Consider the following 25,432-nt stretch of genomic DNA (forward strand, 5'->3'; position numbering starts at 1 on the left):
TGACTCAGCCCCTGTAATAGGGTTAGAGGCAGAGAATCCCAGTGGGAAGAGGGGAACCGGCCAGGCAGAGACAGGCCGGAATAGGCTAGTAATAGGGGTTGCAACAATTTCGGGCAGATCATTTTAGAAAGAGAGGGTCCAGATTGTCTAGCCTGGCTGATTTGTTGGGAACCAACTTGGACAAGTTGCTACAGGGGGTAATGAGACCGTGGGTGCTGAGATGTAGGCCGGGGTAGGGGTAGCCAGGTGGAAAGCATTGCCAGCCGTAGAAAAATGCTTATTGAAATGATCAATTATCAAAGATTTATCGGTGGTGACAACATTTGAAGGGTTTTATTAAAATATTTTTTTAGGGGGGAGGGTTTCTGTACATTTCTTTGGCCCCTCAGTCTAGTTTAAAGCATATACATAGATCAATCATTGTGCTTTATACATCTCATATTCTTGGTTTAAAAAGTCCAACAAATGGGGTTATTGCCGTTGAGCTCACCTGCATTGCTTGCTGTTTGGGGTTTTAGGCTGGGTTTCTGTACAGCACTTTGAGATATCAGCTGATGTACGAAGGGCTATATAAATACATTTGATTTGATTTGATTTGTTGTGTGCAGGCGCAAGATGGGTGGTATCGGTGACCAAACCAGAGAATAAACCACATTAGTGGGCCAGGATTTCCTGTGCTGTGACAGTATATGCCCTTCAATGTCATTGTAACTCTAACACAGGAAACTTGTAGAAGATCACACATCAGTCTCTTGTACACGGAGAGAACTTTGTCAGAGCCTGGTAATTTAACTCTCAATTTTGGTTCATCAGAATTTTGGTTTTGCTCATCATTTGTATTTTTAACTTCAAACAGTTCAATCTGGGGTAAATATTGTAATAATTTACGGCAAAGTGTTGGCAATAATCATACCTGATATTGGAGGACATTACAAGGATCAAGATGGTGACAACTCTACTCTTTGTGGTATTAGGTGAGTATTACAGTATCTCAGTTTTCATAAAGGACGGTCTTTCAAGTGCCTTACATGAACAACAATATACTATACTGTATATAGATTGGTATCTGTGACTTCTGCTTTATCCAAGTACAGTATAATATTGTCTCTGTCTAGCGTAATATCTGCAACGCAATTTTAATAGGAAAATTTGCGAATTCTGGTATCCATGAACATTGCTAACGAATGACTTGTTAACGAGAGTCACAAAATAAAACCAACCTAGAACAAAGGACTCATTCCGATTTCTGGTCTCACACAGCCGTGACTTACAAGTTAGAAGTTGATGTGCTTGGTGTACATATCCCAGAAAGGTTGTGCAATCTTGCAATTATTAACTTTGATAGAAAATCTATCAAAAGAAACAGGATCTTGAAACCATGGAGAGGGAGACACCTGTCCGTCTGCGGGAAAATTTCACGGAATAATTCTCTAGTGATATCGCAGTTTACATATTTATTCATGGCCCTCCCGAATGGAGGAGTCTGTTTTTCCAGCAGGCTACTAAAAGAGGCACATCCAGTGTTCAAAAGGGGTCTTTTTGCTTTTATACAGAATAAAACTAATCATTTTCGGTGGATTGACAATGGAACCCTGTTTAAAGTATCCTCCTTTTTAAACGAAGAGGCAGAACAAATATTACAGCAAATAATATGGCTAAACTCCAATGTACTGAAAACAATTTATTGGACAAAATGTACAAGAAAGGTATCATGTTTACGAATCAGATTGTGAATGAGGATGGTAAAATTCTCACACAAGCAATTAACATTCGCATATTGAGAAGTATCAATACAAAAGTATATGTAGCGTTGTGTGCTGAGAGTCGGGAAGCAAAGTTTGGTGAGTGAGTGTTTAAATAAATTAACACAACATAATACAAGAATAAGAAACACGAACAACGCACAGAACTGACACAGAAACACATGAGAAAGGAACCAAAGGAAGTGACATACAGTTGAAGTCGGAACTTTACATACACCTGAGACAAATACATTTAAACTCAGTTTTCACAATTCCTGACATTTAATCCTAGTTAACATCCACTGTTTTAGGTCAGTTAGGATCACCACTTTATTTTATGAATGTGAAATGTCAGAATAGAGAGAATGATTTATTTCAGCTTTTATTTCTTTCATCACATTCTCAGTGGGTCAGAAGTTTACATACACTCAATTAGTATTTGGTAGCATTGCCTTTAAATTGTTTAACTCGGGATGTAAATTGTTTAACTCTGGATTTGGCCAATTGCCCCTCACAGAACTGCTGTAACTGAGTCAGGTTTGTAGGCCTCCTTGCTCGCATAAGCTTTTTCAGTTCTGCCCACAAATGTTCTATAGGATTGAGGTCAGGGCTTTGTGATGGCTACTCCAATACCTTGACTTTGTTGTACTTAAGCCATTTTGCCACAACTTTGGAAGTATGCTTGGGGTCATTGTCCATTTGGAAGACCCATTTGCGAACAAGCTTTAACTTCCTGACTGATGTCTCGAGATGTTGCTTAAATATATCCTCATGATGCCATCTATTTTGTGAAGTGCACCAGTCCCTCCTGAAGCAAAGCACCCCCACAACATGATGCTGCCACCCCCTTTTTCCTCCAAACATAATGATGGTCATTATGGCCAAACAGTTCTATTTTTGTTTCATCAGACCAGAGGACATTTCTCCAAAAAAGTACGATCTTTGTCCCCATGTGCAGTTTCAAGCCGTAGTCTGGCTTTTTATGGCAGTTTTGTAGCAGTGGCTTCTTCCATGCTGAGCGGCCTTTCAGGTTATGTCGATGAAGGACTAGTTTTACTGTGGATATACAGTTGAAGTCGGAAGTTTACATACACTTAGGTTGGAGTCATTAAAACTCGTTTTTCAACCACTCCACACATTTCTTGTTAACAAACTATAGTTTTGGCAAGTCTATTAGGACATCTACTTTGTGCATGACAAGTCATTTTTCCAACAATTGTTTACAGAAAGATTATTTCACTTATAATTCACTGTATCACAATTCCAGTCGGTCAGAAGTTCACATACACTATGTTGACTGTGCCTTTAAACAGCTTGGAAAATTCCAGAAAATGATGGCATGGCTTTAGAAGCTTCTGATAGGCTAATTGACATAAATTTGAGTCAATTGGAGGTGTACCTGTGGATGCATTTCAAGGCCAACCTTCAAACTCAGTGCCTCTTTGCTTGACATCATGGGAAAATCAAAATAAATCATCCAAGACCTCAGCAAAATAATTGTAGACCTCCACTAGTCTGGTTCATCCTTGGAAGCAATTTTCAAATGCCTAAAGGTACTACGTTCATCTGTACAAACAATAGTACGCAAGTGTAAACACCATGGGAAAAAGATAAATGAATGAAGTAGATTTTCGTCCTCCAATTAAAAACCACAAATGTCTTAAAATCGAAAGGTTTGACATCTCTCAATCGCATATATTTCAAGAAGTTGGGAACAGATTTTTTGTCCCAATGCAATAGCAATCGGGTTCATGAACTGAAATACGAAACAACAATTGACGCATTAGTCTGTACTTTTCAATTTAAACTATTATATACAATTCCGCCACAGAAGTAATGTTACAAATAATGCTATTTGACCAAGAAGGAGAGTGGTGGAGTGCTGCATCAGATGACCTGGCCTCCATAGTCACCCAACCTACACTTAGTTTGAAATGTTTTTACGACCTGTAATATAACTTTGTGAACTTCTCGTCCGACGTTCGGCTAGACCTGCATGAGCGTTTGGATTTGTGTACCTAACGCCCTAACAAAAGTAGCTACTTGGACATAAATAATGGACATTATCGAACAAATCAAACATTTATTGTGAAACTAGGATTCCTGGGATGCATTCTGATGAAGAACATCAAAGGTAAGGGAATATTTATAATGTTATTTCTGATTTCTGTTGACTCCAACTCAACAACAAAAATATATTCTGAGCGGCGTTCTCAGATTATAGCATGGTTTGCATTTTTCCGGAAAGTTTCTTTGAAATCTGACACAGCGGTTGCATTAAGGAGAGGTATATCTATAATTCCATGTGTAACACTTGTATTTTCATCTACATTTATGAGGAGTATTTCTGTAAAATTGATGTGGCTATGCAAAATCACTGGATGTTTTTGGAACTAGTGAACGTAACGTGCCAATGTAACCTCAGATTTTTTTAGATAAATATGAACTTTATCAAACAAAACATACATGAACTGTGTAACATGAAGTCCTATGTGTGTCATCTGATGAAGATCATCAAAGGTTAGTGATTCAATTTCTCTATTTGTGCTTTTTGTGACTCTTCTCTTTGGCTGGAAAAATGGCTGTGTTTTTCTGTGAGTTAGTGGTGACCTAGCATAATCGTATGTGGTGCTTTCGCTGTAAAGCTTATTTGAAATCGGACACTGTGGTGGGATTAACAACAAGATTACCTTTAAAATGGTATAAAATACATCTATGTTTGAGGAATTTACTGGCTGTTGTCATATCGATTCCGTTAACGGGATTGCAGCCCTAAATGAAGTCATACCACAGATTCTAAATTGGATTGAGTTCTGGGCTTTGTCTAGGCCATTCCAAGACATTTAATGTTTTCACTTAAACCACTTGAGTGTTGCTTTAGCAGTATGCTTAGGGTCAATGTCCTGCTGGAAGATCCATCCCAGTCTCAAATCTCTGGAAGACTGAAACAGGTTTCCCTCAATAATTTCCCTGTATTTAGTGCCATCAGTCATTCCTTCAATTATGACCAGTTTCCCAGTCCCTGACGATGAAAAACATCCCCACAGCATGATCCTGCCACCACCATGCTTGGATGGTGTTCTCAGGGTGATGAAAGGTGTTGGGTTTGTGCCAGAAATAGCATTTTCCTTGATGGCCAAAAAGCTCAATTGTAGTCAGAGTACCTTCTTCCATATGTTTGGGGAGTCTCCCACATGCCTTTTGGCGAACACCAAACGTGTTTGCTTATTGTTTTCTTTAAGCAATGGCTTTTTTCTGGCCACTCTTCCATAAAGCCCAGCTCTGTGGAGTGTACGGCTTAAAGTGGTCCTATGGACAGATACTCCAATCTCTGCTGTGGAGCTTTGTAGCTCCTTCAGGGTTATCTTTGGTCTCTTTGTTGCCTCTCTGATTAATGCCCTCCTTGCCTGATTTGTGATTTTTAGTGGGCGGCCCTCTTTTGCCAGGTTTGTTGCGGTGCCATATTCTTTAAATTGTTTAATAATGGATTTAATGGATTTAATGGTGCTCCATGGGATGTTCAAAGTTTTGGATATTTTTTTTTATAACCCAAACCTGAGCTGTACTTCTCCACAACTTTGTCCCTGACCTGTTTGTTGAGCTCCTTGGTCTTCGTGGTGCCGCTTGCTTGGTGGTGCCGCTTGCTTAGTGGTGTTGCAGACACTGGGGCCTTCTAGAATAGGTGTATATATAGACTGAGATCATGTGACACTTAGATTGCACACAGGTGGACTTTATTTAATGTATTATGTGACTTCTGAAGGTAATTGGTTGCACCAGATCTCATTAAGGGGTTTCATAGCAAATGGGGTGAATACATATGCACACACCACTTTTCTGTTTTTTATTTTGTTAAATTTTTTTGAAACAATTACTTTTTTTCATTTCACTTCACCAATTTTGACTCTTCCATTACATGAAATCCAAATACAAATCGATTTAAATTACAGGTTATAATGCAACAAAATAGGAAAATGCCAAGGTGTTGCGTTTACGCACTGAAGGGTAGGTAAGGAGTCAAACGCAGGAGAGCAGAGATGTCAGTGTAGTGTATATTTTAATAAGGGCAAGTCCAAAAAAAACGGTACAGTACAATACCCCAAAACAACGCCCAAGACAATGGGCACTAACAGTACTCCCGTAAGGCGCAAAAACACAACGCACCTTACTATAATAAACACACGCGAAATACACTGAGGAAAGCCGAGGAGGAAAAATAATCCTGCACAAACCTAAGCGGGGAAACAGGGGTAAATATGCACACAGAAATTAAAGCAGGTGTGAATGAACCAAAGACAAAACAAACGGAAAAGGAAACATGGATCGGTGCTGGCTAGTAGGCCGGCGACGCCAACCGCAGAGCACCGCCTGAACAGGGAAAGGAACCACCTTCGGTGGAAGTCTTGACACAAGGGGGTGAATTTTTTGCAAGGCACTGTATAGAATTTTTTATATTTTCCACCAAGTCCTCCAACTAGAATCTAGAACTCGAAACTAGAATCTGAGTAACTGTAACACAAGCTATATCTGACATACGTTTTACATTAGCTCAGTGGTAGTTTATCCAAATTAAAATCGTATTTTCAGTAGTTATTTACCCTTTTGACATGTAGCGGTGTAGCTAACTACTGAAACTACCCACTGTATTTTTTTATTTCCTGAACCACTGGGCTAAGCCGATGCACTCTCCTATCTGGCTCACATAGATCTCCGTACCCTGTTAACATTTGACTCTAGAGTTAAGTATTCTCCCAGTCATGTTTTTTTTAAACATTTTGTATTATATGACATTTCAGATTTACATATGATAATTTTTCAGGAGGACGTTGTGCTGTAGTGAATTACTTTTTCAAAGTAACTTTAGTTACGCAAACAATATTTCTCTCAACGGCAGCTTCACAGTAGCTCAACTTCGTCCTCCAGTGTGACATTGGTAGCTTCATAAACTATATTTTCAGAGTAGTTCCCCAACACTGCTGACATATTACAAAAGGAAATAACATTAGTCAACATCAAGTGGAGAAACTTTTTAGCAAAGTAAAGAGTTGAGAGTCATTTAATAGCATTTTGCAGAAAGCAGGATTAAGCCAATTTTAAACAAAGAAAGAGTGCCATATTGTAACGGTTTTCCTCCTCTTCTTCTTCTGAGGAGGAGGAGAGATCGGACCAATGCGCAGCATGGTAAGTGTCCATATTTTAATGAAATATAACCGGACACTGAATACAAAAGAACAATAGAAATAAATAAAAACCGAAACAGTCCTGTATGGTAAACACAGACACAGAAAACAACTACCCACAAATCATAGTGGGAAAACAGGCTGCCTAAGTATGGTTCTCAATCAGAGACAACGATTGCCAGCTGCCTCTGATTGGGAACCATACCAGGCCAAACACATAGAAATAGAAAACATAGAATGCCCACCCCAACTCATGCCCTGATCAAACTAAAACAGAGACATAAAAAAGGAACTAAGGACGTGACACATATTGTGTGAAACTGATTCTAAAAATGTAACTTTCACTTGTATACCAAACTGTTGATCTGTGAGAGTATGGCAAATGTTAACCACAACAAGTTAACTCCTCTACATGAGAAGTGCATCTCTAACAGAGCAGTTTCACAAAGGAAATGATTGAGCTTGACATACTGTGCATTCGGAAAGTATTCAGACCACTTCACCTTTTCCACATTTTCCGACCTTGGCACACCTGTACTTGGGGAGTTTCTCACGTTCTTCTCTCCAGATCGTTTCAAGCTGTGTCAGGATAAATGGACGCTGCACAGCTATTTTCAGGTCTCTCCAGAGATGCTCGATCAGGTTCAAGTCCGAGCTCTGGCTGGGCCACTCAAGGACATTCAGAGAAATATCCCGAAGCAGCTCCTGCATTGTCTTGGTTGTGGTCATTGTCTTGGTCATTTACAAATGTAACAATAACAGTTCATGAGTTAAAACATTAAAACCTTGTGATTCTTTTTTACTGGACGTTATATAGTAAGGTGTTACCCATTTAGAAATGGCAACTTCAGTAAATGTGTATTCAATTGTAATGTTTTGGTTGTCTGTGTTTCTCCCCAACAGCTCATCAAATGGTGTTGTGTTCATCAGCAGGTAAGTGTTAATTTACACTGAACTAAAATATAAAACGCAACATGCAACAATTTCAACGATTTTATTGAGTTGCAGTTCATACAAGGAAATCAGTCAATTGAAATGCATTCATTAGCCCCTAATCTATGGATTTCACATGACTGGGAATACAAATATGCATCTGTTGGTCACAGATACCTTAAAAATAAAAGGTAGGGGCGTGGATCAGAAAACCAGTCAGTATCTGGTGTTAACACCACTTGCCTCATGCAGCGCGACACATTTCTTTCGCATAGAGTTGTTCAGGCTGTTGATTGTGGCCTATGGAATATTGTCCGACTCCTCTTCAGTGAATGTGCAAAGTTGCTGGATATTGGCAGGCACTGGAACACGCTGCCGTACACATAGATCCAGAGCATCCCAAACATGCTCAATGGATGACATGTCTGGTGAGTATGCAGACCATGGAAGAACTGTGACATTTTCAGCTTCCAGGAATTGTGTACTGAGCCTTGCGACATGGTGCATCATCATGCTGACATATGAGCTGATGGCGGCGGATGAATGGAACAACAATGAGGATCTCGTCATGGTATCTCTGTGCATTCAAATTGCCATCGATAAAATGATATTGTGTTCATTGTCCGTAGCTTATGCCTGCCCGTACCATAACCCCACCGCCACCATGGGGCACTCTGTTCACAACGTTGACATCAGCAAACCGCTCGCCCACACAATGCCATAAACGCTGTCTGCCATCTTCCTGGTACAGTCGAAACCGGGATTCATCCGTGAAGAGCACACATCTCCCGTGTGCCAGCGGCCATGGAAGGTGAGCATTTGCCCACTGAAGACGTTTACGACACCGAACTGCAGTCAGGTCAAGGACCATGTGGAGGACGACGGACATTCATACAAGCTTCCCTGTGACGGTTTCTGACAAACCTATTTTCATCAGCTGTCTGGGTGGCTGGTCTCAGATGATCCCACTGGTGAAGAAGCCAGATGTGGAGGTCCTGGACAGTGTGGTTACATGTGGTCTGCGGTTGTGAGGCCGGTTGGCCGTACTGCCAAATTCTCTAAAACGAAGTTGGAGACGGTTTATGGCAGAGAAATTAACATTTAAGTCTCTGGCAACAGCTCTGGTGGACATTCATGCAGTCAGCATGACAATTGCACGCTCCCTCAAAACTTGAGGCATCTGTGGCATTGTGTTTTGTGACAAAACTACATATTTTAGAGTGGCCTTGTACTCTCTCCAGCACAAGGGGCACTTGTGTAATAATCATGCTGTTTAATCAGCTTCTTGATATGACACACCTGTCATGTGTATGGATTATCTTGGTGAAGGAGAAATGCTCAGAAGGATGTAAACAAATTTGCGTACAAAAATTTGAAAGAAAAGGCTTTTTGTGCACATGGAACATTTCTGGGAGGAAACATGGGACCAAAACATGACATTTTTGTTCAGCGTACATGTGAACACAAGTCCCCAAAAGGTTTTAAGTAGCATGTTTGAATATAATTTAAATACATTTAAAAGTACACATGAAATAAGTCCAAAAAGATTGAGTAGCACGTTTGTAACAAAACTTTGAATAGAACATCTTTCACCATACTGACAGTGTTAATTTGCTTATTGATCATTAATTAATTTTCCCGATTATCTCTTTTCCTCTTTGTGAGCTGGTGAAGAGATCAGGCTGGTCGATGGCACTAGTCGCTGCTCGGGGACAGTAGAGATTCTTTACAAGGGCCAGTGGGGACGAGTGTGTGGCCAGAAGTGGGACGTAAACGATGCCAATGTGGTGTGTGGCCAGCTGGGCTGTGGGAGAGCTGTGAGTGCCCAAGGTAGTGCCCACATAGGTCAGGGTAGTGGTGGCAGGCCTACTTGGCTGGATGATGTTGGGTGTAAAGGCACTGAGAGCTCCCTCACAGAATGCTCACATGGAGGATTGAAACACCATGACTGTTTACAGGCTCAAGATGCCAGAGTTGTCTGCTCAGGTAAGAAAAGTCCCTCTGTTGCCATTGTGGTTGCTAAAAGTCGAAATACCTTGATTTTAGTTGTGTCAACTTGGCATTGATTTAGTTGATAAAAATGATACTGAAATGCATTTTATTGTCAAATGTTCTTTCATGCCTAGTTAAACCTAATATCAGACTGGTCAATGGGAGTGACCTCTGCTCTGGGAGGGTGGAGGTCTATCAAACTGGTCACTGGCGGACCGTGTGTGACGACGTGTGGGACTTGAATGATGCTGCTGTGGTTTGCAGACAGCTTGGCTGTGGGAGAGCTGATAGTGCCCCAGAGAGGGCCTACTTTGGTCAGGGAAGTGGGCCCATCTGGCAGGATGATATTGGCTGCTCTGGCACAGAGTGCTCCATCACACAGTGCCAACACACAGGAGAAGGAACACATAACTGTAATCATGGTAACGACGCAGGTGTTATTTGTTCAGGTAAGGGAGTCTCTTTGCCTTGTCTATACATTTGGTTTGAATGGTTTGAATTGTGCAGAAAGGTCTCGTTATAGAGAAAATCCTAAAAAGCATATTACTGCAGTATTGTAGCCTGCTCGGCCACCTAGTTGAGAGTTGACCGTTGCACAAAGAATCTTAACCCAGGCCTGATTTGGTGCTATATGACCAGATGAGGGCAGCCTAGAACAGAGCATGTGTTTAAGACAGTATGAAGATGAGCAGAAACATTTATTAATCTATTAAATAGATTATTTCTCTCCCCCATCTACACACAATAGCCCATAATGACAAAGGGGAACATGTTTTTAGAAATGTTTCAAATATATTGAAAATTAAATACAGAAATATCTAATTTACTTCAGTATTCACCCCCCTGGCAGTGATTACAGCTGTAAGTCTTTCTGGGTAAATCTCAAAGAGTTTTGCACACCTGGATTGTACAATTTTTGCATATTACATTCAATGTCGTCTTGGTAAGTAACTCCTGTGTATATTTGGCTTTGTGTTTTAGGTTATTGTTCTGTTGAAAGATGAATTTGTCTCCCAGTGTCTGTTGGAAAGCAGACTGAACCAGGTTTTCCTCTAAGATTTCCCCTGTGCTTAGCACTATTTTGTTTATTATTCTTCCCTAAAAAACTCCCTAGTCCTTACCGATGACAAGCATACCCATAACACACTGGAGGTTGGTGGCACCTTAATGGGGAGGACGGGTTCATGGTAATGGCTGGAGTGGAATTAGTGGAATGGTATCAAATACATCAAACACATGGTTTCAATGCCATTCCATTCGCTCGGTTCCAACCATTATAATGAACCGTCCCCCGTCCCCCCAGTGGTACTCAGTGATGTGTTTGTTGTGTTGGATTTGCCCCAAACATAACACTTCGCAGTCAAGAAATAAAGTTAATTTATTTGCCACATTTTTTTGCAGTTTTACTTTAGTGCCTTATTGCAAACAAGATGAATGTTTTAGAATATTTGTATTCAATACAGTCTTCATTCTTTTCACTCTGTCATTTAGGTTAGTATTGTGGAGTAACTACAATGTTGTTGTTCCATCATCAGTTTTCTCCTATTACAGCCATTAAACAATGTAACTGTTTCAAAGTCTCATGGTGAAATCGTTGAGCGGTTTCCTTCCTCTCCAGCAACTGAGTTAGGAAGGACGCTTGTATCTTTTTAGTGACTGGGTGTATTGATAAACCATCCAGAGTGTAATTAATAACTGCATCGTGCTCAAAGGGATATTCAGTGCCTGCTTTTTTCTTTTTTTTTTACCCATCTAACAATAGGTGCCCTTCTTTGCGAGGCGTTGGAAAACCTCCCTGGAATTTGTGGTTGAATCTGTGTATGAAGTTCACTGCTCGACTGAGGGACCTTACAGATAGTTTTATGTGCAGGGTACAGAGAGATGAAGTAGTCATCCAAAAATCATGTTGAATAAGCCTAAATAAGTTCAGTAGTAAAAATTTGCTTATTAACAAGTCACTTGTTAAGCAAATTATTACTACTGAACTTATTTAGGCTTGCCAAAACAAAGGGGATGGATACTTATTGACTCAAGACACTTCAGCTTTTCATTATATGGTCATTTGGGTTTTTTAAAACTCAGAAAACATAATTAAACGGTATTGTTTGTAGTCCAGTGACACAAAATGTCAATTGAATCTATTTTAAAATCAGGCTAAAACACAACAACATTTGGAAAAAGACCAGGAGTGTAAATACTTTCTGAAGGCACCCCAGGTTGTGGTTACTGTTGCCTGACTAAACTACATCTTTTTGTCCAACAGGGGTTGTCTTGCAGAAGCCTTCACTCTCCACAGACCCGTCCTACTCTGCCTTCTTGCATGGAGAGGAGGTCCAACTCACCTGCACTCTTCCATCCCGTATCCTCTGTAATGCTGTGGAGTTCATCTTCTATCTGAATGGAGACTCCGTCATGACCGTGACCGTTGGATCCTCACAGCCCAGAGGTACATTAACAAAGTTTAAGACGGACGCTTCACACCAGGGCAGTTACAGCTGTCTCTACAGAACCCACTCCAACGGCAAAGCCATCAGCTCCCCTTACAGCAACGTTACTAAAGGTGAGGTGGTAGTTGGGAAACAAGTGCTGCCTAATCTATATCTATATATTTAAGATTCATAGCCTTGATAGAGATGAGAGACTGATTACCTTGTCCATCACACACATATTTCTCAGTTACAAGGTGTGAATATGGAATCACATTACTGTCATATTGCTGTTTACTTTCTTCCAAGTGGTCCTGCTTCAGCCCAACATCTCTCTCAGTCCTCCAAATGGAGGGATGTTCTGGGGACTTCAGGGGCCAGAGGTGACTAGGGGCCACAGCTTCTCCATCATCTGCTCCATTCAGCCACATTATCCCGGAGGCCTCTTCTATCTGGACTTCTCTGGTTCCAACAGAACAGAGACTACGCCAGCAGTCAACCACTCTGCCTGCTTCCACTTCCCTGTTGCAGAGTATACAGACCAGGGGAAATACAGCTGCAGCTATGGAGTCAACATCTCCACCCGGTCATTCAGGTCGGCTTATAGTGAACTAGCTGTCACCATTAGAGGTAAAATAACACGTATTTTAAAATAAAAAGTTTTTCAAAATGGCTTTTACATGATATTCACCCCTAAGAGAGAAGAATCACAACGTCATAACATGACTTATCATCCTTTTTTTTTCATCACTTTCTTTTTGTTTTTATGTCATATGAATTGGCCATCTTACAAGTCTTGATCTGTAGGTCTCAGCCTTGCAATATCTACCTTTTCCTCAGCCTCTATGGTCCCCATCATTGCCTCTGGAGGGACTGGTGGGCTAGTACTCCTGTTTCTGCTCGTCATCTGTCTCGTCAGCAGGAGGACCAGGAGGAGCAGCAAGCCATCTACAGAGACTGACCAGAGAGAATGTAAGTGCTATGACTGTACTGCAAACAAAGGCTGAATCTGAACTTAATTTACACCTTGAGCTTGAAAAGTTGAGTAAGCAGTATCTCAAAATTCACTTCAAAGACTTTTGTCGACATCATTTCGTTCGGATGTTTAAAAAAAAGTGTTTAATCCCCAGCGTTTCCTGTGGCTAATATTAATGAGCAAATTGTTACGCAACAGGTATTGACAACAGACACAACAGAGGCAAGGACAACAAAGTAGAAGAGGAGGAGGACTACGTGAATGTTGAAAACGTCGGTGGCGAGAGAAGTCTGGAGAGCGGGAAGGGTGAAAAGAAGAATGGGAAGAAAAAAGGGTGCCGCTCTGGGAAAACGGAGGATGTCTGTTTCAACGAGGAGGAGGGTGAAAGGGAGTGAAACGTTCACAGAAAGCGTGTTTGTGGTGGGCCTCGTGAGAAAGTGAATAGTGCAGACGACGATGAAGATTATGGCAATGTCTCTGTCTATGACGATGTTGTAGCGCATGACGTGAACGAAGACATTTATCAAAACTATTAGGAGGAGTAACAGTGGACTGCGTGTCACGAAAGTAACTCATTGGCATCAACACATCGATGTGTAAATAAAGTTAAGTAATAATAAGTCAGATGCAATAGTATAGCAACTACGGTTGCTATAGTTGACACTTAAACGAGACATATGACATAATAGTATTGCTCTATTTTATTTAGCTTTTTGTAACCAATTGAAATGTTCAGCATATTTGATCCATTGGGTCAAACCCGAACTGTCGTTTTTTGTATGCGTCGGTGGGGTGTCACTTTCTGTGTCTTTGATCAGTTCCAGTGTTGTTGAGGAACTAGCATTATGTATAAACTGTTGGTTGATTGCACTAAAATAAACAGGATTCTCATTGCATGCTTTTGAGTTGAACTTTTATGTCTCCACTTTTTCTTTGAAGAGGAGTAGAAGGTGTTCAACCAAGTGAGAAAGGTCTAACCATAAAAGATAATATGAACATTTGGAAGTAAAAGATGTGACTCTCGACTCACTGTTTTGAGCCTTTGCCTTCCTAATCCACTTCCGTAGGTCAAGACCATCAAGCTCTCACTTTTGATTCTCCCTGGTTTATCTATCAATCATACAGGGCACATGGGCTTTACGGAGAACACAACCGTCTACCCTAGATGCAACAGCACAAATGAGGGAGTGACAGAGGAGCTGTGCACAGGAAATGCGTCCTCGTATAGAGTCAAATCTTACATTTACCAGACGGTCTGCGACAAGAGACTGGTCATCACACGTTTTACCAGAAAGCTTGTTCGGTTCTACCAGAGAAAATAGCTTCCATTATTTCTGACATGAAGACCAATATAGTGAGAAGTCTCCTTTATCTGACAATGGGTGAGTTTAACTTGCAAAACGTGCAATTCAATTTCATATCTGTCAACAAAGGGGGAACACTGCTTTGCTTGAAATTAATGTTTTCAACGGCTGCTTATCGGATGAAAGTACTCAGGGATGAATCCTACATTCAGTTGAGAAATATGTATCAAATGTTCATTGTCACCGTTTAAAAACTTAGTCAATAGTCAAATGACCTATCAATGGTTCAGTAAAGGGTGGGTTTTCTCAATCATATCATTGAGCAAAAAGGATAATTGATAAAGGCAATTCATTTAATATTGATTGTTTAATACATTTCTATTCAGAATAAAATATCCACCCAATCCATCCGGTAAAAAAAACTGAAGCACAGATTGGTCACTTTTTAAAAATAATTTTGCACACAGAAACTAGAGGCTATGAGTAACTTGGTCAAAAAGAATGGCACCGATGGCAACGATTGCCATATGGGGGCGCTTTAATAAGCAGTCTCACTTAAACCTTAATATCCATCACCCCATTTGACCTAGAGACTTGAAACGTTGTATGTAGTTGTCTTTCCTCATGCTGAACACATTTTCTCTGAAGGACCCATAAGGTCAGTCAGGATAGATTTTCATCAACCTTGAACATTTTGGAAAACCTTTGAAAAACGTATTCTCATGATGAACCATAAACCCAAATAACACCAAATGGTACAATGGTAAGTCTCTAAACTTAACTTGTGGTTGTCTTAGCTGATTAGCGGTTGTTGTCTTACCCGTTGTTGTCTTAGCTAGCTCTCCAAATCAACACCTGTGATCGCTTTATGCCTCGCTTTATGTCTCTCTCTAATGTCAATATGTCTTGTATACTGTTGTTTAGGATAATTATAATTGTTTTAGTTTACTGTGAAGCCCCTAGTCCCACTCAACATGCCCCAGATGCCTCTTTTGTCCCACCTCCTACACATATAGTTACCTCACCCAGCATAACTAGTGCGTCCAGAGATGGAACCTCTCTTATCGTCACTCAATGCCTAGGTTTACCTCCACTGTACCCTCATCCTAACATACCCCTGTCTGTACATTATGCCCTGAATTAATCCTACCACACCCAGAAATCTGCTCCTTTAATTCTCTGTCCCCGACGCACTAAACGACCAGTTTTGATAGCCTTTAGCCGTGCCCTCATCCTACTCCTCCTCTGTTCCTCGGGTGATGTAGAGGTTAATCCAGACACTGTGTGTCACCAGGTGCTTTCATTTGTTGACTTCTGTAACCGTAAAAGCCTTGGTTTCATGCAGGTTATATTCAGAAGCCTCCTCCCTAAGTTTGTTTTACTCATTGCTTTTTTTCCATCATCTATCTTCAGAGTTCGTTCTGTTAGGTAGCCTAAACTGGGATATGCTTAACACCCCGGCAGTCCTAAAATCTAAGCTAGATGCCCCCAATCTCACACAAATTAGGGCTAGACAATCTGGACCCACTCTATCCAAAATGATCTGCCACCATTGTTGCAACCCCTATTACCAGTCTGTTCAACCTCTCTTTCATATCGTCCGAGATTCCCAAAGATTGGAAAGCTGCCACAGTCATCCCCCTCTTCAAAGGGGGTGACACTCTAGACCCAAACTGTTACAGACCTATATCCATCCTGCCCTGCCTTTCTAAAGTTTTCGAAAGCCAAGTTAACAAACAGATCACGGACCATTTCGAATCTCACAATAACTTCTCCGCTGTGCAATCTGGTTTCCGAGCTGGTCACGGGTGCACCTCAGCCACGCTCAAGGTACTAAACGATATCATAACCGCCTTCGATAAAGGACAGTACTGTGCAGCCGTCTTCATTGATGGGGCCAAGGCTTTCGACTCTGTCAATCACCAGACTCTTATCGGAAGACTCAATAGCCTTGACTTCTCAAATGACTGCCTCGCCTGGTTCACCAACTACTTCTCAGATAGAGTTCAGTGTGTCAAATCGGAGGGCCTGTTGTCCGGACCTCTGGCAGTCTCTATGGGGGTACGACAGGGTTCAGTTCTCGGCCGACTCTTTTCTCTGTATATATCAACAATGTCGCTCTTGCTGCGGGTGATTCTTTGATCCACCTCTATGCAGACGACACCATTCCGTGGCCCTTCTTTGGACACTGTGTTAACAAGCGTCCAAATGAGCTTCAATGCCATTACAACACTCCTTCCGTGGCCTCCAACTGCTCTTAAACGCTAGTTAAACTGAATGCATGCTTTTCCATCGATCGCTGCCCGCACCCGCCTGCCCGACTAGCATCACTACTCTGGACTTAGAATATTGTGTTATTGACTGTACGCTTGTTTATTCCATGTGTAACTCTGTGTTGTTGTTTGTGTCGCACTGCTTTGCTTTATCTTGGCCAGGTCGCAGTTGTAAATGAGAACTTGTTCTCAACTGGCCTACCTGGTTAAATGAAGGTGAAAAAATATAGAAATTCAACAAACCTGGTCTTCCAGGTCAGTTAAAGCACATGTACATGTTAACTGTGAGCACAGATTTTTTTCAATTTAAACTTATTTTAGAAGAAGTAGTGAATTGGGCAAGGGTGCCAATACATCTGACCAAATCAAATCAAATCAAATTTATTTATATAGCCCTTCGTACATCAGCTGATATCTCAAAGTGCTGTACAGACACCCAGCCTAAAACCCCAAACAGCAAGCAATGCAGGTGTAGAAGCACAGTGGCTAGGAAAAACTCCATAGAAAGGCCAAAACCTAGGAAGAAACCTAGAGAGGAACCAGGCTATGTGGGGTGGCCAGTCCTCTTCTGGCTGTGCCGGGTGGAGATTATAACAGAACATGGCCAAGAAGTTCAAATGTTCATAAATGACCAGCATGGTCCAATAATAATAAGGCAGAACAGTTGAAACTGGAGCAGCAGCACGGCCAGGTGGACTGGGGACAACAAGTCATCATGTCAGATAGTCCTGAGGCATGGTCCTAGGGCTCAGGTCCTCTGAGAGAGAGAAAGAAAGAGAGAAAGAGAGAATTAGAGAGAGCACACTTAAATTCACACAGGACACCGAATAGGACATGAGAAGTACTCCAGATATAACAAACTGACCCTAGCCCCCTGACACATAAACTACTGCAGCATAAATACTGGAGGCTGAGACAGGAGGGGTCAGCAACTGTGGCCCCATCCGAGGACACCCCCGGACAGGGCCAAACAGGAAGGATATAACCCCATCCACTTTGCCAAAGCACAGCCCCCACACCACTAGAGGGATATCTTCAACCACCAACTTACCACCCAGAGATAAGGCTGAGTATAGCCCACAAAGATCTCCGCCACGGCACAACCCGGGGGGGCGCCAACCCAGACAGGATGATCACATCAGTGACTCAATCCACTCAGGTGACGCACCCCTCCCAGGGACGGTATGAAAGAGCCCCAGTAAGCCAGTCACTCAGCCCCTGTAATAGGGTTAGAGGCAGAGAATCCCAGTGGAAAGAGGGTACCATATCTGTACATGTCTGGAAAGACATGTACCATGTCTGTACATTCATCGCAACCCGTGCTGCTGTTTTCGCCAACCTTCACCCCAGCCCCGAACTGCTTAATGTTCTGCTCTTTTTTGATAGGGGGGGGGGGACCTCTGCCACAGAGGTAATATCATTGTTATGCTGCAGTCACAGGTCATACGTTAACACACATTAACAACCTGCCCTTGTCTTTTCCTAGTTGTCTTGCTACAGCCCAAAACATCTCTCTCAGTCCTCCAAATGGAGGGATGTTCTGGGGACTTCAGGGGCCAGAGGTGACCAGGGGCCACAGCTTCTCCATCACCTGCTCCATTCAGCCACAGTATCCCGGAGGCCTCTTCTACCTGTACTTCTCTGGGTCCAACAGGACTGAATGGAGCCATCAGTCAACGACTCTGCCTCCTTTTACTTCCCTGTTGCAGAGTATACAGACGAGGGCAACTACAGTTGTGTTTATGAGGTTAATGTCTCCACCCTGTCATTCCATTCTATCGACAGAGTTGCTGACAGTCAGCATTCAAGGTAAAATACGTTTTAGTTTCATGGTTCTCAAGTGAAAAAGAACATAGATATTATCAGTCCTTTTCAGTCATGCAATATTTTTTAAAGACCAATGTTTTACATTGCAGAAGAATTTGATAGCTTTACGAATTCAGAAATGAAGATGTTGAGTACGGTGTTGTTTCTCTCCATAGCATCCATAGTCCCAATTATTGCCTCTGGCGCAATAGGTGGGCTTCTGCTCCTGCTCCTGCTCCTGCTCCTGCTCCTGCTCCTGCTCCTGCTGCTGCTCATTCCCATTAATGTTTAGTCTTGGAGGAAGATAAGCAACAGAGAGCAGACTATTACGATAAACCCAAGAGAAAGTAAGTTCTAGCTCCTCTTATCAGAATTTGCAAGGTTTGCAAAATATCCAGGTTTTTAAGAACCTGGAAAATCCGGAAGGATTCATCAAGAAATTTGAAATCCTCCCAACTAGGATTTCTTGAAAACCTGGACATTTTGATTAGCGTCATTTTTCAACCCTCATTTTGTTATGATTTTGTACTGTTTATGATATCTATTCGCGCTTATATATACACTGATGTCATTTGTATGAATTAAACTGATAAATCCCTCAGCTGCCATTAACATTTACATTTACATTTACATTTAAGTCATTTAGCAGACGCTCTTATCCAGAGCGACTTACAAATTGGTGCGTTCACCTTAAGACATCCAGTGGAACAGCCACTTTACAATAGTGCATCTAAATCTTTTAAGGGGGGGGGGTGACATGAACACACATGGGAACACCGTGGGTGCAGCGAGTGAGGAAAACGATGAAGAGGACGATGTCAACGCAGAAGCCTTTGTCAAAGCAAAGACGAAGACTTGGAAAAAAAAGGATGCCGTGCAGGAATGTGTGTGAAAATAACGATTCAAAGAAATAATGTCTGCAGTTATGAAAGGATACCCTGTGCCAAGATCCTGAAATCCAGGCACGTAAACTCAAATGTTTGTATTCATCCTCGGGAATGCTCCAGGAGCCACGAACAAGTGTGGAAACAACCAAGGTGAAGGACCAGGTGAGGAAGATGAGGACGTCTATGAAAATCCAGATACCTTCACACCGGATGGATGATGCCGAAGACATGTACGATGAAGACAATGACCCTTTTGACCTGGAGCAGCTCGCTTCATGTGAAGGCGGAGGGGAGAATATGACCATGAAGAAGATGACAACATATAGGCAAACTAAGAGTGAAGGCCTTGTAATAGGCATGTTGATGCAGAGATATCGGTAACAGGAGAGGCTTGAAAGGTTAGCTTTGTGAGTTGAATTATCAGGGCTTAAAAAAAACACAGTTTTCATCAAAATGTTTCAGTTGGTCGATAAGAGTAAAGGCTTTGTTTCCATTTCAATGTACATTTTTTTGTGTGTCCGATTTCTAGTTGTATTCTTGCCAGGTAATTAAAATAGTTTTCTGACTTGACTAACACATCTATTTATCTTTTTTTGTTATATATATTTTTTAATACATGTTATTTACTTGAGATTCTAAAGAGTGATTTTCTTGATGCATTGGCTGAACTCATTGAACATAATGTTCGTTTTTAAAATGTTCCACATAAAAAAAATATAAAAATATTAATGCTTTAGACTAATTCTTCTATCATATTCTGTGTGCTGTCAAATAATAATCCAGGTAGAACGCTTTTGGGTTCCTTATAGAATCATCTGTGTAAAGGGTTCTATCTGGAACCAAAAAGGGTTCTTCAAAGGGTTCTCCTATGGGGTTTTTTTTCTGGCAAAATGCAAACACATTTGTACTGTATGTATAAAATCTATCAATAATTTGATTTCAGTGTACATTTTAGATTACTGTGTGTGTGGCTTTAAAGAACATGAAATCCAAGCTTAAAAGTTCTATTGTTGTTGTTGATGTGAGACTTCACAAGATGAACGGAAATAGTTTTGAATATATGTGGAGATTTAAATACTGTACAACTATATAGTCAACATTTAGAAATAGATCTCTGGACGCAGGAGGCCAAAACCGACCCTGACCGACAACTTTCATTTTGAATAAACCTATAAACCAGAGGACGTGATTAATGCAGGTCTTATTATATCCACTAGGGAGAAATGTTGTCACATCATTCATTATGTCAAACACACTACATACTGTACACACTGTGCAATCTCTCTCTCTCTCCCTCCCTCTCTCTCTCTCTCTCACACACACACACACACACACACACACACACACACACACACACACACACACACAGGGGTCCTCCAAATTAGCAACTAAGTCATCGGTGCAGTGGCCGACATGCAGCAGTGAGCAAGCCTCCGAGCGAAACCCATTCTTGACTGGTGTTAACATTTATTAATTTATTGAGGCTTCTCTCCTCCAGCCTGGCTGACACACACGGTCTGGAGCACAAGCGGCTTTACTAGGTTGAGAGAGAACAGCAGACAAGAAGAAAAGACGGCTGCCTAAAGACAAGGATCCCAACTGGAGCCACTACAGAGAGACAACCATATTCCTCTTCCATACTGTTTGCCAGGGACAAGAATTCGTCCTTGGCATTTTATCCACACCAGCCCCGACTACTGGTTTGGTGCCCAAACCCTATCAGCCACTGCCCTGACAAAATCACAAACCTACATCTTCACCAGGCTTGAGCCTTCTGTCTGATATTCAGCATCCACTCTGAGTTAGACGTATACACAGGCAGACACAGACATAACATTGGCAGCACAGTACAGTGTTTCTCAACCATTTCTGTACCAGTGACTGGCGAGACATGATCATCCTCTTTTTTAACAAGCTCATATTTAAAACAAATACAATATGTAAAAGCCCCACTGGAGATACAACTCACCACAATAACTGTGCCTCTGCACTGGCCGTTGTGTTTGCCTCCTTGTTATGCCGTCTGTCTGTCTCATTGTCTGCTGTCCCTCTGTGCTTTTTCTTGTTCACTGTCTGCCTGTCTGCTTAAACCTTATACTGTACGTTATAGAAGTCAAGCTAATGATTTAGAGCTCTATTCAATCAGATCTGCTTTAGCCAACCTCCTCATAGCGGTTGTTTTGGCGGTGTTGGGGTGGTACTGTGTTAGAGCTGTCAAATCCACAAGCGGCTCCTGGTATTATACCTAAAGCGGACATTGCCATTGGCTGCACAGAGTCGCATGAAGAGAAATCCCATGTGTACAATTTCAAACACTGGAATCTGAGATGTGTAAATCTACACCTCGATTAAGCTGATAGATTATTTTGCTGAATGATTTTGTATTTGAGCAAAACAATTTATATGTAGCCTACACTTTCTCGTTCTGAACTTCAAATGCGAGTGGGAGGGGTGTGGCTTTGTGACAATAATCAAGAGCAGCTGCTCCCCGATTTGACAGCTTCAGCGTTCACACCTCCGACACCGACAAAACATCAGCTATGAGGCCATCGCCAGTTAACACTTTATCTGATTGAATCTAGGCCTTAGGCTATATTGCAAATGAGTGCATATCATGTGTTCACCTGAATCAACACCTATCCTAAGTATTAATTACTATTCCAGGCCTCCAGACTATCATTTTCCACTGATGTCACTGGTGCAACTTACTTTTACAGTTGGTGGCACCAGCCCATGATTTGGTCGGACCCAAATCACAAGTAATTCTCTATATAGCAACTCATAGACTACTGAGGTATTCGTGAAATAAGTGGTTTCGTCATAACATGTCCAAGTAGGAATGCAAGTTTCAAGATATTTTGATGTGCAACATAACCCAGTGACTGCCATGATTTGTGAGTTCACAATTAGACTATAGTTGCTATATTTTACTGTCAAAATAGGTCTCCAGAATTTCCTGCTTTATTTTTGTTCAATAGAGATCAATTACATATGCACAGTGCATTCGGGAAAGTATTCCGACCCCTTCACTTTTTCCACATTTTGTTAGGTAACAGCCTTATTCTAAAATGAATGAAATTATCATTTTTTTCTCATCAATCTACACACAGTACCCCATAATGACAAAGTGAAAACAGTCTTTTAGAATTTTTGGCAAATTTATTCAAAATAATTTTTAAATGGAAGAAGTTTGGAACCGCCAAGACTCTTCCTAGAGCTGGCTGCTCAGCCAAACTGGGCAATCGGGGGAGAAGGGCCTTGGTCAGGGAGGTGACCAAGAACCCGATGGTCACTCTGACAGAGTTCCAGAGTTCCTCTGTGGAGATGGGAGAACTTTCCAGAAGGACACCAATCTCTGCAGCACTCAACCATGAGAAACAAGATTCTCTGGTCTGATAAAACCAAGATGGAACTCTTTGGCCTGAAATCCAAGCGTCACGTCTGGAGGAAATCTGGCGCCATCCCTACGGTGAAACATGTTTTTCAGCAGCAGGGAGACTAGTCAGGATTGAGGGTAAGATGAACGGAGCAAAGTACAGACAGATCCTTGATAAAAACCTGCTCCAGAGTGCTCAGGACCTCAGACTGGGGCGAATGTTCAACTTCCAACAGGACAAAGAACCTAAGCACACAGCCAAGACAATGCAGGAGTGGCGTCGGTTCAAGTCTCTGAATATCCTTGAGTGGCCCAGCCAGAGCCTTATCGAACACCTCTGAAGAGGCCTGAAAATAGCTGTGCAGTGACGCTCCCCATCCAACCTGACAGAGCTTGAGAGGATCTGCAGAGAAGAATGGGAGAAACTCACCAAATACAGGTGTGCCAAACTTGTAGCGTCACACTCAAAAATACTCGAGGCTGTAATCGCTGCCAAAGATGCTTCAACAAAGTACTGAGTAAAGGGTCTGAAATCTTAGTTAAATGTGATATTTCAGTTTTTTAAACCTGTTTTTGTTTTGTCATTATGGGGTATTGTGTGTAGATTGATGAGGGGGGAAAAGCATTTAGTCCATTTTAGAATACGGCTGTAAAGTAACACCATGTGGAAAAAGTCAAGTGTTCTCAGTCAACTTACCTGTTAAAATAAGGTTTAATTTAAATAAGATTATGTGCACTAACTAATAACATAGGCCAATTCATTTGGGTTTCAACATCTGAAGAACTAAAAACACATTGCTTCATTGCTGTCTCTAAGTATAGTACCCACTGCTAGTAGCCATGTATTCATCCAAGAGAAAATGAAATGTCCTAAAATAAACGTTGCAGTTGTAGGCTACTACCCATGACCTCCATATCTCAAATATCTTGGTTGTCAAATAGATGCTACTGAGATGAATATTGAGAGTTGAGAAATACATAATTATACCTACCGAAAACTGAGGCCCTCCTCTCTTCGACAAGGGGACAAATCTTGTTGTATGTTAAAGAATTTTTTTTTTTCTCTCTCTCGAGCGCATGGGGGGAGAGGAGAGTGGCTCGCTCATTGCAGCAACAGGCCCCAATGAGGGCACAGGCACATGGGGAGAGCGGACATTTTCGTTACAGGAACCGTGACGATAATGCACTTTACTGTTTGACCAAATACCGGTTTTAGACACACAAAACATAGAACATTTTGAGTGAGGTGACAATGTAGAATATGCTCTTCCGACGTTTACAGGCACCGTTTCTGGGGCTTTTCAGGCCATGATCTGTCTAACTGATGACAGAGTCGGAGCAGGTCTCTTTGCTGATGTAGAATTTGACTTTGAATGTAAATTTGCGCGACCTCAGCCTATGAGAAAACCCGGCCGGCCCACCTTGGTCCACTGATCATCCAGAAGGTCATTATAGATTAGTATAACAGAGAAATTGCATAAATGTCTTTTAAAAATACATTTTCTAAGGCCCGTGAGCTGCCGGCCATGTCATCCTTTTCATTATTACATTTTTATATATGAAACATATTTCTGTGTGTGTCAATTTCGATTGGAAATCAATTGTTTGGTCCCCACAAGGATAGTAAAACAAATGTGTGTGTGTGTGTGTGTCTTCTCCTGAGTGTCATTGATTATACCTGAGTGGGTGTATGTATGAGCCTGGCAACAGGTGTGTGGAACCTTTATGTGTGAGGGCACCTGTCAGCCAGCAGCACCCAGTAAAACTAGCTGTGCCTGGCTTAGAAGCTAACCAGGGCTGACAAGGGACAGGGGGCAAGGCATCAGGGCTGAAGACACACACACCAGGTGTGGAGACACCGTGCAGCTTTAATGAGCTTCCTTTATAAAACCATCACACTCCTCCTGCAGTCAGTGGCCTGACGAGGCATACTGAACACTGGACGCACACTAGTCAGGGAAAGTTGGGCAGACATGGAAAATGTAAACTGCAGCCTGGTCTGGTGTCTACTGTATATAGACAGACATGTACACACAAAGCCTCAGCCAAAACATAACGAACTTCACTTCAGAACATTTTCTCTTATTGCCTTGAACTTTCCTTTCCCAAGCATAAAAAAAAAAACTTAACATTATTGAGTACTGCATTCCATGCTGGCCCTCTAGCACAATGAACGGTAGATTACAAGAGAGATTACTTGCGGGCAAACTAGCGCCACGGCAGAAAGAAATTGATTGCTTTTGAGGAGTGTTGTGAGGACAATCAGAGCGTTGTGAGGACAATCAGAGCATTGTGAGGACAATCAGAGCGTTGTGAGGACAATCAGAGCGTTGCGAGGACAATCAGAGCGTTGTGAGGACAATCAGAGCGTTGCGAGGACACGGAGCGTTGCGAGGACAATCGGAGGGTTGCGAGGACAATCGGAGCGTTGCGAGGACAATCGGAGCGTTGTGAGGACAATCAGAGCGTTGTGAAAGTGTGTTCTTGAGGGGTGAGAGAGAGAGCATCGGTGTCCTCTCAAAGCAAACTTCCATCCT

General features: G+C 41.8%; 1 protein-coding gene across 1 annotated transcript; it reads left to right on the plus strand.

Annotated features, from left to right (window-relative positions):
- Positions 1-749: 749 nt before the first annotated feature.
- LOC115104039 (uncharacterized) lies at positions 750-14,145 on the plus strand. The gene is made up of 8 exons (XM_029625191.2): positions 750-974; positions 7,826-7,855; positions 9,521-9,841; positions 9,982-10,296; positions 12,111-12,407; positions 12,583-12,903; positions 13,114-13,245; positions 13,448-14,145. Exons 1-8 carry the CDS (start codon positions 944-946, stop codon positions 13,642-13,644), a joined length of 1,644 nt encoding a protein of 547 aa, XP_029481051.2. The 5' UTR covers positions 750-943; the 3' UTR covers positions 13,645-14,145.
- Positions 14,146-25,432: the final 11,287 nt, after the last annotated feature.

The sequence above is a fragment of the Oncorhynchus nerka genome, linkage group LG21 (genome assembly GCF_034236695.1).
Source record: "Oncorhynchus nerka isolate Pitt River linkage group LG21, Oner_Uvic_2.0, whole genome shotgun sequence".
Lineage (NCBI taxonomy): Eukaryota > Metazoa > Chordata > Actinopteri > Salmoniformes > Salmonidae > Oncorhynchus > Oncorhynchus nerka.